A 14718-nucleotide genomic window follows, 5' to 3' on the forward strand; every position below is an offset into this window, starting at 1 on the left:
AAGACACACATGAAATGTGCGCCATCATGCATGTGTGTATTTACACTCTGAGTCTAGAACGGTCTTGAGGGTGACTGGTGGAGTGCAAGGTGGAGGACAGTAGCAGACCTTTGCGAGGGAGGTAGCGGGCCCTCCGTCTAGATGACGCCTGAAAAGGGCCTGAAAAGGCTCGGTGCAGGCTGCCTTCCCCTGGTGGTTCTGGTGGCCCTTCCACCTGCCTCGGGGCTCCACCTGCTCGGCCCGGAGCCCCTCCCTCCGTCCTCTGTTTCTCCTGATTAATTTTTAGATTTGTTCTCTCTCAGCACAAACGTGTACCTCAGCTTTCCCTTCAGTGGTTCATGAGTCTTTGCGTTTCTTCACTTTACAAATAATTTTAAATAAAAATTGCTTATTAGTTGCCTGAATCATTTAGTTAAGATCTCTGACACTGACCAAATTTTAATTTGAATACCCACACGCTCACTTGAGAATGATTTTTTTTTTACGATTTTACTTATTTGAGAGAGAGAGAGAGAGTGAGAGAGAGAGCAAAGGTGAGAAAGGGGGAAGGTCAGAGGGAGAAGCAGGCTCCCTGCTGAGCAGAGAGCCTGATGCAGGACTCGACCCCAGGACCCTGGGATCATGACCTGAGCCAAAGGCAGTCGCTCAGCCACCTGAGCCACCCAGGCACCCTGAGAATGATTTTTTTTTTTTTTTAAAGATTTTATTTATTTGACAGAGAGAGATCACAAGTGGGCAGAGAGGCAAGCAGAGAGAGAGAGAGGAAGAAGCAGGCTCCCTGCAGAGGGGAAAGCCCAATGCGGGACTCGATCCCAGGACCCTGAGATCATGACCTGAGCTGAAAGCAGAGACTTAACCACTGAGGCACCCAGGTGCCCCACTGAGAATGATTTTTAAAAGTGAGGGCCGCACTTCCATCTCTCCGTTTCAACCTACTATTGTGAATGTGCCTAGTTCTGTAAAGCATTGGGTATGCTACGTAAGCTATTTCTGTATAAATACTATATTTTGTATAGAATGTTAACACAAGGAGTGTCTAATGCCACTTCTTACGCTTTGTGTGAATACATACATGCAAATGTCATATGTATGTTACGTAAGTAAGACCCCACCAGCATCTATATTTAGTGAAGTGTCAGGACCAGATGCCGCAGGGAGCAGCACGAGCTTCCCTTTCAAGTTGGGCTGGGAAAGGCAGCTTCCTCCCATCAAAAGCACAGCTGGGGCGGGGGAGCGGGGATGACAGCAAGGTTTCCTATTTATCTAAATGTGATGACTTTTAAAGTGTCATTTTGTGGCTCTTGTAATTGCTGCCTCTGTCTTCAAAGTAAAGAGGGACTGGTGACGCTCTGTGCCCCCCCCCAGACCTGTGGGCGGGACATCTACCTGTGCTGGAGGCCTTTTGCTGGTTCGGGGAGCCTCTTAGCTATTGGGAGATTGGTTTTCCTTGTTTTCATGGTTGCCTAAATGTCTTTAAACCACTTTAAAGTCGCGCTTTTCTTCATAGTGGAGGGAAACCACAGTGCATTCAACAGAGGATGGGTGTGGCAATACATTTTAATTAAAACAAGACTACCCACTGGGCTGAGACTTGGGGAGAGTGTGGAAGGGACTGGAACGTAGGTCCCTCCCAGGAGGCTTATGCACCAGCATACAGCTTCTCCAAGTTAGGGACCCTGGTGGGAAGAGGCAATTCTGGACCAGGCAGGGGCTTTCTTGGGGATATCCGGGCTTGGGCAGTGATGCCAGGAGATCGCCTTGGATTCAGACCCAGCAAAGGCTGGTGAGCCCGCAGTATGGCCTTCTGAGTGGCCATGGCCTCGCCTTTTTATTTTTTTTAAACCTAAATCAAATAGTCATGGAAACCTAGACGGCCCAAGAGGGGGTCTCCCTGTGTCCGGGAAGACGGTGAAGTTGAAGACGCCCGCTTTGACCTGGTGTGGAAGGAACGGCCGAGTGGGCAGATGCGAGCTTTCCACCTGTCCCCTCCCGGAGTTTCAGGTCCTAGTTTCTGCGGAGAGCAAGTCGGGACAGATCTGTCCCGGCCGGAGGGTCCGCGAACAAGAGGGAAGGGGGCTGTGGGTGGGATCCAGAGGAGAAGGAAGCGTCCCCAAGAGCCGTAAGGAAGTCGGAGGAGCGGACTGGAGATGGGGATCGAGCGAGCGGTTCCCGCAGGCCCGAAGGAGCGGTGCACCCGGGAAAGGGCGGAGAGAAGGCCGCCTGCTCCGGAGTGGGTGCCGGGCGCCCAGGCATGCCGGTGACCCTCCACACAGGGGCGCTGGAGCACGTCTTACTGCAGCAAGATGCGCGAATGCGCCCCGGGCCCGGCGCCCTGTTTGCTGTGGCTTCTCCGCGCCCCTTCCTCTCGGTCCGGGGCCGAGGGGCGGAGCCAGCTTTGGAGAAGTTGCGGACATCCCAGAGCTCGGCCTCTGCCTCTGTTTACTGAAAACCAGCGGGGAGCCCGCGGGGGCCACAGAAGGGTCGGGATGGGCAGGGAGGGGCGCAGCGCCGAGTCGCTGGCGAGGCCTCCGCCGGGCCTTGCCTGCTTGCCTTCCGCGACCTGTGCTTTCCCCTCGTTTTGAGCCCGGGGGAAGGAAAACGAAGCTGTTTTCCGAGCCGCGCTGGCCTGGCGAGCAGGGAGGGCTCCTCAGGAAGCGGGCGTCCGAGCCATCTCCCGCGCAGCCCGCGGCTGCTCTCCCTCGCCCCACTTAGCACCCCGAGGCCCGAGGGGTCTTGGCTGTTGTTGCAAGTTAGGCAAGAGAAGCCGGAGGGAGCCCCCAGGGGGGGAGCGCGGGGAAGGGGGCGAGGCTGCAGCGGCGCGGGGTGCGCGCGTGTGGACGCGCCGCGCCGAGGATGGGCGCCCTCGGGGCTCTGCCCCGCCTCTAGGACCCCCGAGCCCGCCGCGTGCTCGGCCTCTGCCGCGTTCCCTTCCCGCGCCGCTGGGGGTGCGACCTCCCGCGGGGCCCCGAGCACGCGCCCTCGGCCCGCGCCGCCAGCCCCCCGCCGCCCCGGCGCCATTACCCCGCCGCGCCGAGGGGCCGGTGGGGAGGGGGAGGAGGCGCCGCGCGAGGGGCCGGGGGGGGGGGGGGGTGGGGGGAGCGCGGAGCGCCGCGCTGGCTCCTCGCCGGTCTCTAGGTGGTGCCAGTCCTGGGGCCTAGGCGTCTTCCCTCCCTTTATGTTTGCGGGGGGTTTCTCCTTCCTCCGGCGCCGTCGCCGAGGCCGTCCGCGGCCGCGCAGAGTTGAAAAGCGCGGAGAGAGCGAGGCGGCGCGCACGGCCCGACCCCCGCTCCGCGAGCCGCCGGGGGAGGGGGCGGAGGAGCCGAGCCCCGCAGCCGCCCGGCGGCGACTTGAGAGTGGCGCGCGCGAGCAGCGCGGCCGCCGGCTTCCCCTTCTCCTGCGGCTTCTTCCCTCTCCCCCGGAGGCGGCGGGGAGCGGGCGCCCGAGAGGGGCAGGCGGAGCCCAGGACGCCCCCCGAGGCGGCGGGCGAGGGCGCGGGCACCGATGGCTTCGCTGTACCAGAGGTTCACGGGCAAGATCAACACCTCGCGCTCCTTCCCGGCGCCCCCGGAGGCCAGCCGCCTGCTGGGCGCCCAGGGGCCGGAGGAGGACGGCGCGGGGCCCAAGCCCCTCGGAGCCCCGGCGCCCGCGGCGGCGGCCCGGGAGCGCGGCGGCGGCGGCGGCGGCGCGGGTGGCCGGCCCCGGTTCCAGTACCAGGCGCGGAGCGACGGTGACGACGAGGACGTAAGAGCATCTTGGTGGGTGGGGGGCGGCGCGGGGCGCGGGGCACGGGGCCGAGCGCTCGGGAGATGCGCCCGCTCCGCACCGGAGGGTCGGGATCGCCCTCCCGCCTCCCCTCCCCTCCTCTGCCTCCCCAGAGCGCCGCGGACTGGCTCCTCAGCGCCGATCTCGGTCACCGCTGTCCCGGAGCGGGGCTCGGTCTGCGGGGCCAGGAGTTGGTGCTCCAGAGAGCAGCGTCTGTGGGGTTGCGCTGCTGGGATGTGGGATGGCTGGGGGGTGTCGCTGGGTGTGTGGATGGCTGTGGTTACTGTAAGGTGTGATGCATCCTAAGGGGAGAATTCAGTCTGTGCTTACAACTTGATTTTCCTCCCTCCGTTCGTTCCTTCCTTCTTTCCCTCCCTCCCTCCTTTTTTCCCTCCCTCCCATCCTTCCTTCATCGCCCTCCCAACCCCTCTTTAAGATTGAGGAAGATAAAGTCCCAGGCTTCCCACCTGTCACTGGAATCTAGGCGCTGTGCCCTCCAGAACCTACCCTACGCTGTCCCTTTGCTCACATGGCCTGTACTTCTCACCTCTCCAGGACACTTTCCCCTCCAGTGCTGATTTCCTTTGGGAAAGGGGTACAAAACACTCGCCTTTGAGGCCCAGCTTCCTGTCCCAGGGCCCAGCACAATTTTTGCTGATGGGAGTCAGGCCCTGCCTGTCTCCCACGCCCAGCCTTGGACTAGCAGCTCTACCTTAGACCTGCGTTAGGAGAAAACTTCACGAGCATGTTTTCTACTCTCCTTGGGCTGGAAGCCTGGGTTTCAAAGGTTGAATTTGCATATCACCTTAGTAACTGATGACTCAGTTAGGACACTGGCGAGCGGCTGAGATGGATGGGTCCAGCTACCTCTCTTGATTCCTTCCAGCTATTACAAGGGCCAGGGAGGACCACAGGGAGAAGGAACTGCCTGGTGAGCTATCCTCTTCCTGAGAAAAGAGAAAAATGCCAGACAAGCTCTCAGACTGGCAGGCAGAGCTGGCCTGGCTGCTATATTGTCTCCCTAGAGATATGCAGGGTGTGTTGGCTTGTAGAACCCAGTGCGTGTACCTTTGAGGAGTTTCCTTTCTGGGGGCAGTGGGCACGGGGCCTCATAGAAGCCTCTCAGACAGCCGACCCTGACATACCCAGGGCTTTCCATGTTCCTGCACTGAGCAGGCAGTTGTGGTCATTCAAATATGTCTCGCCCTGGGTCACATTGTTTCACCATTTGGTTTTTCTTTAATAGTCCAAGGTTGGGGTGGGGGTGTTGAGAGCTTTCACAGGGACGCTTCTGGAAAAAAAAAAAAAAAAAAAGCCATTGAGGTTTTGTTGTTGTTGCTGGTCGTTTTTGTTTTATGAATGGAGGACGTGAAGACTGATGGGGATGATGAAAGTTTGTGTGTGTGCACACATACAGACACACACCCCACAGCCTGTATCAGGTCTTGCATGACATTTTCTTCTTTTATTTTGGATCCTCTCCAGACTCCCTTGGTTACATAGATAGTGAGCTGAGAGATGTCCCTCCCTTCAGTGGGTCAGGTCCTGAGGGAAATGCATGCACTCTTCAGACATCTGGTTCAAGGAACTGGAAGTCTTTGAGGAGGGGTTTTACTGGGGTTGGGGCAAATTCTGGAGGATTAAAATATTGACAATCTTGGAGAAGACAGTTGAACTGCAATGCAGACAGAAATGATGCACTTTTTCCTTAAGTCTGACTTAAAACTGTGGGATTATATTATGCTTGGAGAACAATGCAGTTTCCATGTCCTAGGCTCTAGGTGTCGCTAGGAGAAAGGAAAGGCAACAGTTTCTGAATTTTGTTTCTGTTGATCTCCACCCATCTCTCTCTTTTTATCCCCTTCCATCTTAGTTTGGAGCATATAGTTCCAATTTCTTCTTTTCGGTTTGATATATGCCTAGAACTGTTTCTCAGATAAGCCGAGGGTTGAACTGAGGAACGAATTAGGGATTTGACATTTGCAAATGATTTCTGCTGATGTGACTCTGACATCAGTGTTTTTTTCCTGAAAAATACAGAAGTGTGTGTGTGTGTGTGTGTGTGTGTGTGAGAGAGAGAGAGAGAGAGATGTAGATGTGGGTATAAACATAGTGTAACATGCATATGGTGTCCTTACGAAATACATATAAATACGTATGTATTTAATAGGTCCAATGAAATCAATGACAGAGCTAAATGTGCATCAACTTCTTGAAAACTTTTGTGTGATTTTCTCAGAAATGGCTGTTCAAAATTGGAAAAGTTATGTCTAAAATTTAGAAAAGATAGATGTACATATTAAATCACTTTTCCTTCGGGAACCCTGTCTTCCTTCTAAGATAACGATTTAAAAAGATAGTAGATATAAAAACTGCTTTTCTGATACCGGCTCTTGTCAAGGATAGAGAATTTAGAGCCCTCATTTTGCTCCCCAGATGTAAGTCAGAAGGTGTGCAGCTAATTAGGAATGCATTGCTCATTATTCTTTGTGTGGTGACGTGACCTTTTAAAATACTGATTTCCAGAGTTTGGAAGCGCCCCGTGGCTAGGCGGGAGCTGTCCGAGGTGCTGAAACCTTCTCTGTGCAGCACCCCTCTGTCTGCGCATCCTGCCCCTGGGGCTGGTGGCTTTACTGCCCTTCTGTGGCTTGTCAGTCCGGGAAAGCTGTTCCGTGGTACAGAACCAGCTTTCCTGGCTTGGTCACTGAGACAGTGATAAACAGAATGCCTTTAAAATCCAGTGGGCTTTGTGCCTCCTTCCATCCAAAAAGGGGGGAATGATACGTAGTTCTTGACCTCTTTATGTGTGAATGCACACATGCCTGAGTATGATGGAAAAGAAGTAATTCCCACAAAAATAGAATTTAGTAGTCACGAGATCTAGCAGAGAGAAATAAAATGCTGAGGTTGTACAGTGGGTGGTTAACTAGTATTGCATGGCGCATCTGCACCAACTACACATATAAGGGACCTCCCTTCCCCCTTCCCAAAACCCCAGAAAAGCTTGCTTTGGGTGTGTCAGTTCTAAGACATGAGGTTTAGCTCTGAAATAGAAATAAAGCTAGAATACCTTTTCTACTGGAATTTCCTCATCAATCTTTTTTCCCTTCATCAATCTTAAATTTATTTAAATATAAAGTCAATTACTTGGGCAGCCCCTCTAATGAATCAATAGCTATTTTGATTTTAAATTCATGTGTCGGTTTAAAAATAAGTTGACTCTTAAAGGAAATATTGCTAGAAGTGACTTTTAATAGAATTTAGCAATTTCCAATGGGAATTAGCTGTGACTGATTTTAAAATACTGGACTTTGTGCCTCTTCTGCTTGAGTGGTTCTGTTTTATTTTTTAAAGGACTTCAGAGCCCTTGGGCAGTAGTCTTATTGAGGTTACATTAGCATGTGCCTGTAGTCCTCCTTTTTAGTGACACATGATTTCCTAACAATACAAATGCGACGACAACAGGATTTTAAATCAGCAAATTGGCCAGAGCAGGCACTGAGCAGTGAGCCCCTGCTTATGATGTCTGTCAGCCCTGCAGGGCAGTTCCACCACCCTGTACCTTCAGCATGACGGCTGTTCTTCAGCAGCAAGCCCGTCTTTCTCTCCACCTTGATTTTTCATCGGTATGATGTCAACATCCTGTGAATTTCTTCTTAGTATCTATCAACCTTAATGTTTTAAGTTTATTGGCTCCACAGATAATTTTGTTTGCCTTATTACTTTCTTCTGCTCCAATTTTAATTTTTTTTTATATTTAATTTCCCAATATTTCCCTAATATATGAGAAAAAGCCTGAAACTTTCAACTGTCTACTTGATCCCATTATTGTCATGACCAATTTGACAATTCTGCATGTCCTCCCCTACAGATATCACAGGGCCGTTTGGGGCTTTAACTTGAGGAGAGAGGTAGAACTCCCATCTCACTCCTCATAATGATAGTGCCTACGAAGTAAGTGCTATTACATGCTGAGCAGTGAAATTCATTCAGCTTCAGGGAATATATTGTTGCCCATACTAATCATATTATCCCTTAATCTTTCTTTCTCTACTGGTTCTTTCTCCTTCTCTGCCTACAAAGGGAAACAAAGACCATCTTCACTGGTCTGTATTACCAGCTCTGGCTACAGTCCTGTTTTATTTTCTTCTGTTACCACCCACCTTCTCAATCAAGTCGTCTACAATGGATTCCACTAACAAGTCATTGACAGTCCTCTCCTCCTCGTCTAGCTCCGTGGCTTGCTGCAGAAATGCATACAGAATGTCATCGCTATTCTCTAAGTAACTTGACATAATGCCCTGTGTGATGTCTCTTTAGTCCTTGTTGTTATACCTTTGGCTCTTGGGGACCATTACCCTACACTTCCAATGTTTGCATCACAAGTCTTTCATGGTGCTGCTGGAACTCGTGCCCTCTTTCTTTCTCAAGTTGGCCTCTGAGGTCTCTGCGACATCACTTCCTCCTACGCTTAATGTGGGGGCATGGGAGAACCTACACTCCCAAGGTTTGGGTTTCCACTATTCTATTTTTTACCTTTCATACTTTCTAAAGATAAGTTAGATCTCAGATAAATTAGAAAGAAGGTGAAGAGAGCTGAAGTATATCTGACGGCATCTGTATTAGAAGATGACTAACTAGCTTTCTTCTCTAATATATATCCCCTAGCATTTCTTTTGAAGATATTTTGCTTTTCTCTTTTACAGAATTGTAGACTTGAAAGGACCTTGGTGAGCGCCATCTTGATCTCTCTTCCAGGCTTTTGTTCCACATATCAAACAGCTAGATGCTAGACTGCTTTTGTGATGATGACAAGATGGATACATGGAATAAGTCCCTAATGTTTCCCCCCTTTATGTCTGCTTATTCCAAACATCTTTCCTCCTCATCCTTTTATTTGTCATGGTAGTATCGCCATTCCTTCCATCTCTGAGCATGGCATACAGGGTGTGATGTGAAATCATGTACAAATAACATTTGCTCAGTATTTGTATTTTTTTTGTTCCATTAAATATTTCAGTAGATAAGCTTTGAGGTCCAGTTAGGAGTTTAATGCCCTATAAAACGATATCCTAGCACCCTGCTAGATACAGTACTCGTTCTCCTGAAAAGTTGAGTTTTTGCACTTCGGAACATATTTTAAATGCATTGGAATCGTTGACCATGTAAAATAGTCTGTCTGAAGTGCTTTGGTGAAGCCAATCATCACTGAAGTCTTGCAAATATAAGTCTATAAAGAACTCGCTGAAATTATCATACATCTATAGCAAGATTGTATAAGATTTTGCTTACTCTCTCAGCACAGAGAATGTAGTCGTAATTAGGAGATTGTCTAGATTGAAGGAAGTAATCCTAGTGACATAAGCAAGGTCAGTGCTAGCTGAATGGTGGGTGAAGCCAAACACAGCATCATAAACACCGTCCCTCTGCATCCCACCTTATATTTTTAAAGGCCCCGTGGATATACCTCATTCTGTCTCCGTAGTTACCTTGGCTAGGGAGGAAAAGCCCAGCTACCAAAGAGCTCATCTGCTGCTTGAAAAATTAATAAGGATAAAACTAATTACTTTTCAGTTGGATGAGTCAGGTGTCAACTGTGAATGATAGCAAACAAATATCAGTGTGTTAACAAGCCTTTGGTATTTAGAGCCAGTCCCAAAAGTATGTGTTTGCTTAAAGCCCAAGTTGTTTGTGGAAAGTGAACATTATACCTTCTCCATGGATTTGAGTCCTGAGTAGCAGTAAAATATTTTGAGGTGGGCACGGAAGCCTACCTTATATGGCATGCCTTTTTTTCTCCTGTGTTGCCAGCACACACTTTTAAGTAATTTACTTGTATATGTTACCTGTGGATTTAAGGAGGTCTGAAGCATTGAATAACATAATATTAATTTATATTTTTGACAGTGGAACCAACTCATTTTTCCCCGTGAGATTAATACTCAAATGTCACCGTGTAGACAAGAATTTCTCTAGATGTTGGCTGTGGATGTTTTTTCTTCATAAAATAGAGCTTTTTAATTTTGTACCTAAAGCTTTTTCTTCTGTAGAGTCAGAATGATTAATGAGTTTAATTTTTGCAAGCAACTGGCAGGAGTTGCTGAGTAAGATGTACACGCTGATTGTATATAACCCCGTTCCTTTTAATTACTCTGGCGATAACAATGCGTTTATCAACTGCATGCGGAATGCTTCTCGGCAATATACGATATTGATCCCTTTTGTGAAGCGTTGCCTATAAAATAATGTGTACAGTAATCCCCTCAAATTAAATTCTGTTTAATAAATTTAGTGTTGAGGACACTGCCTGCCCATGTGCCATGGTGTCCTTTGCTTTGCTTTCATGTTAAGCACATGGGCTTGATTTTTTGTGTACAAGTCAAAAGGGAAATAAAAGGCGGGGTGGTTGGGAGAGAGAAAACCACTCAGACTTTCTGGTTAATGACTTTCAGGACATTTATCTTTAGAATGATCTAGCGTTGTGAAATCATCTGAAATAGAACATTTTAAAATTTGATAACCTCTAATTTTACAAATGAGAAGACTACAAGTAATTATGTGACTTGTATTTGGCAAATCACTTGTGTTCTCTGGACCCCAGAGGAACTCAGCCTTCCATTTTCTCCTGTGTTCCTCTCAGTATACTCTGCAGCACCCTAATTGAGTGGAGGAATTAACTTAATTACATCACTGAGTTTAAAAAGTACAAACATTATGATATCTAACAGCCTCAATTAATTTGGTTCCAAATGGATGCACTAATTGCCACAGGGAAAAACAATTTGGCCACAATAGTGTAAGACTTTGCCCTGACTTGGTTTCCCCAATAGTTGTATTTATTTTTTTTCCCCCCTCCGTGTCTTATTTGCTGCTTTTCCAGCAGCAGCCAGATCTATCTGGAGCACAGGATGTGTTCGGCTTTGCCCCATGAGCGAGGAAGAAAGAGATAGAGATGTAAGTCTACGGGAAGACTAGAAGCCAGTAAGACCTATGAGGTGCAGATGGCAGAATTCCAGGTGCTGAAAACACTGCATCCCGGAGTCAGAGCATCTTGGGGGGCGGTGATGCTGGCAGCAGGTACTGGGGACGGATGCCTTGCACCAGCACAGAGCAGGGGTCAGAACTCGTAGGGATGCCAGGAAGAGGGGCTCCTGTAGTTATAGGTGCAGTGTTCTCAGGGCCTAAAATGGGGCCGAACTTGAGAAATGACCAGCTTCCTTTCACTCATCTCACATACGTACATAAATGGCTTGAAGGCATTAGGATCATTCCAGCAATATGTCGGGTAGTAGGGAAACACACACTCTCACACACACTTTTTTTTTGTTGTTTTGTTTTTTTTAAATTCAGAAGGAACTTGGATCTTCTGGGGCATCACAGTCTTTGTAAAAAAAAAAAAAATCGATATGTAAACTTCCTAAAGAGCTCTGATTTCATTTAATATCAACTTGTACCTTAGATAGTTTTGGGTCAACCTTAATGTGCTTCTGTAAAAAAAAAAGGGGGGGGTGGGGATGAGGGGATATAGGTGTCTTCCCCAATTTGGAGTTGAGAAGACCAAGTAATTTTTTCTACCTCCTGTTGCTTGCTGTCTGGGAAGATTCATTTTACAGACAGAACCGCTGGGATTTACCCAGCAGCTTTCATGGAGCATCGGGAAATGCTCTATGTGGTGTGTGGTGTGTCCTTGTGGTGTGGTCCTTGATATGTTTCTATAATTGGGTGTCCACCGTACTTTATACATTGTATCCCTGATGTATTTAAGGTGGCATCAGCCGGGGGGAGGGGAGGGAAGCGAGTAAGTGAGCAGCGTTTGGGAGGAACCACAGATAAGGGGCCCCATATAAGGAGAAGAGGAGGTACAGCAGAAATTCAAAGAGGGAAACCTCCAGCGTCCAGTCTCCTTAATCATTTCCCTCGTACACTCAATTTTCCAAACTTGATTCAAACCTTTCATATGCTTCATGCAAACCCCCCCAAAATAAAAACCAAAAAATATGAGAAACTGTGATAAAAGTCTTGAGGGGTAAAGTTATCTCTCTGTGAGACCTGTTAGAGTTGCAGGTGTGCATGGCCCCACAAGGGACCCCACGGCGGTGTGAAGGGCTCCAATTGCTAGAGATGCATTCCTTCCCTAATTGTTTCGATGTGATTCATAAAAAGATGCAGCAAAAGTTAAATGATACAGAAGTTCAAAATGATACAAAGTATCAATTTCAAAACCACATCTAAGAGTGTGTGTATGTATTCATATGTATATTCTGCTCATAAGAGAGCAAATGGGTAAGTGGAATTATTCAGACTGAGGGAGACTGCTGTGTGAACTGGCAGCGGAAAGGGTTGGTAAAGGAAAGCAGAGGAACTCTTAAGAATTAGAACCAAGGGGCCCATAATCATCTGGCTTCGGCTCAATGTTGTATCAGTGGGTAGAAATGTGCATGATGGTTGGGGCGCCTGGGTGGCTCAGTGGTTTAAGCCTCCGCCTTCGGCTCAGATCATGGTCTCAGGGTCCTGGGATGGAGCCCCGCATCGGGCTCTCTGCTCAGCAGGGAGCCTGCTTCCCACCACCCCCACCCCCGCCTGCCTCTCTGCCTGCTTGTGATCTCAATCTCTCTGTCAAATAAATAAATAAAATCTTAAAAAAAAAAAAAAAAGAAATGTACATGATGGGAACTCCAGGGATCTTACAGATCTTTCATCTAAGGTCCTGGTCAACTGTGGCCACAGGTGACAGTCATTTGTATAGGCTCTTCTGCACAGTAATTGTTCAAATCTCAGATCCTTGGCAATCGTTAGAGCCACTGGATCCTTTTGCCCTAATTTCTCAGCTTTAGCCATTACGCAGTCAGTGACAGGAGGCATACACTTGGCAAACAGTCTGTCATCGACTGTCCTGAGGTTTGGGTCAATGGAACAGTTGATGAAGTTGGCATCGGCCAGGCTGGGGTGAGGTGGGCGCGGCTGGTACGTTGCAAGAACGAGCAGGAAGGGCGTCGAGGGATTTCTCTTCCCTTGATTGCACTGGCAGCTCTCTTTCCTTGGTTTTTGGGTTTTCATCTAACCTTCTCTTTAAGCTTCTGGTCTCAGAGACTCCGCATCCGCGTTCGCGGTCGGACACTTCCGTGCTTTCCTTTGCTTCCCTGTGTTCACGCGGCGCGCTTGTTTCTTCCGGAGACGCCTTTCCCGATCTGTGCTTCCCTGTAGCCTCTGCTCACTGGCCCGCATCACTGTAGCTTCTGAGAAAAGACAGAGCTGCCTTCACATCTCTGCCGTCGACAAAGCCATGGGGTCCCCTGTCCTCCCTTCTCCTTCTGTTCACGCCTCAACGATGACTTTCCTCTCCACCCACATTTACAGGTCTTCCTGGGAGTCTGCATGGGGGGATTGCTGTAGTTTTCTAGGATGCTCGGGCTGCATTGTAGAACCCCGGGCTGCCTCCCCAGGTGAGCTCTTAGGTCCTCCTCATGCTCTTCCTAGCTTTTCCCATTTGCGAATGTCCCCTCTCCATGGCCAGGTGGGAGGGAAGTATGAACGGATGGATCCCAAGTGACTGTCCCCTGTTGGCCGCACCCTACGTGAGCCCCTTCCCACACCGGGCCATGCCGCCAACCATGACAGCCCCTCAGGAATATGGGCTCAAACAAAGCTGCTGTGCCGGTAACGGTTTGGTGGAAGGACAGATAGGTGACGCCCCGGGGCGGGAAGTGGGGGAATGGGGCGGAAAAGTCAGACCGGTGCAGACTTTCTCAAACGGGCCCTGAGGCTAGCTGTTGGAAGGGGGATGGCTTCTCCCCTGGGTGGGTGGGTGGGGGTCTTGGGGCGGCTCTGCAGGTACTTTGGGTCTCGTGGTTTCCCCCCACCCCCTGCTGGGGGGTCGTGCTCCCCTGTGTCCTTCCAGTGCTACGGGGCTGTACGTGACTTGGGCTGATGAAGCGGGACTGACGGTGTGTGGGCCCTTGGAATCGGAGACCTTGAGAACCGGCCCAGGAGCTGCTGGTCTCTCCTTCCTTCTGCCACAGAGAGGAGCAGGATTTCTGAGAGCATCTGTTCAGCGGGGAAGATACAAACTGGTCTGTACAGCGCCGCGATGATCTCACCCCCGCGCCACCTAGCTGGAGCCCGCGAGGCCGGCAAGGCGAGTGTTAAAGCAGATGGTCGCGCTGCGTCGTCTCTAGGCCTGGGTCCGGCCCCAGCTGTGGCAGAGCCGACACTTGCTAAACTCGTCTACGAAGTTTCACTCTGCCTTCGTGTTTCTCACCTATGACGTTTTCATCCTCCAAGACACCGAATTGGAAATTCCTTTGGGGCGGACAACAGATGTTGGGGGGCGTGAGTCTGACTTTATTCGGGGGGGCAAGTGGGACCAGTTCCCTGAAAGACAGGTGCACGCGCTGGTGGTGTGGGGGTGCCGGGCGTGTGGGGTGGGGGCCATAGGAGGGGGCGCGTATGTCTCTGGACAGCCGTGGCGGAAGCCAGCGTTGGCTTGTCGGATGTCGCTCAGGGGGAAGGTCTCTGAGTCTGGGCTCTGGCGTTCGGTGGGAAACCCTTCAAGTCAGAGAAGTGGCAGCTCGCATGGGGAGGCTTTGACGGTTCCCGGTGCGGAGAGCAGTCTCGTCCCTGGGTCTGTCCTTGGTGTGTGCCCTGCCCTTCCATCTTTGTGATTCAGGATGAGGTTGTTTGCACCGAGGGAACTGAAGGGTCTTACCATTGGCATAAGAGGAAATGTCAGCCAGAACATCTGGCTTTTGCCTTGTATCAGCATTTTCTCCCCGATCAGCCGATGACCAGTCAATCTCCGTTTTATGTGTGGAAACATGTCATGGATTTCTCTTCTTCTTCTTCTTTTTTTTTTTTTTTTTTCTAGATCTTTTAGTTCCTCTCAAATTCAGCCCCCAAATGACAGGTTATCTCTTAAAGGGAGAAGGGGATGCCGTGAGAGACAGGGGTGCTGTTTCC

At 49.9% G+C, this 14718-nt stretch overlaps 1 protein-coding gene and 1 pseudogene across 1 annotated transcript in view; one reads left to right on the forward strand and one right to left on the reverse strand.

Moving 5' to 3' along the window:
- Positions 1-3092: 3092 nt before the first annotated feature.
- The window catches only part of DPP6 (dipeptidyl peptidase like 6), a 650194-nt gene continuing 638568 nt past the window's right edge, over positions 3093-14718 (forward strand). Inside the window, 1 exon segment of the mRNA XM_047695453.1 lies at positions 3093-3741. Within this exon segment, the coding sequence (XP_047551409.1) occupies positions 3502-3741 (240 nt within the window). The 5' untranslated portion in view covers positions 3093-3501.
- On the reverse strand, positions 10880-12987 carry LOC125081277 (rRNA-processing protein FCF1 homolog; annotated as a pseudogene).

The sequence above is a fragment of the Lutra lutra genome, chromosome 11 (genome assembly GCF_902655055.1).
Source record: "Lutra lutra chromosome 11, mLutLut1.2, whole genome shotgun sequence".
In the NCBI taxonomy this organism is placed as follows: domain Eukaryota; kingdom Metazoa; phylum Chordata; class Mammalia; order Carnivora; family Mustelidae; genus Lutra; species Lutra lutra.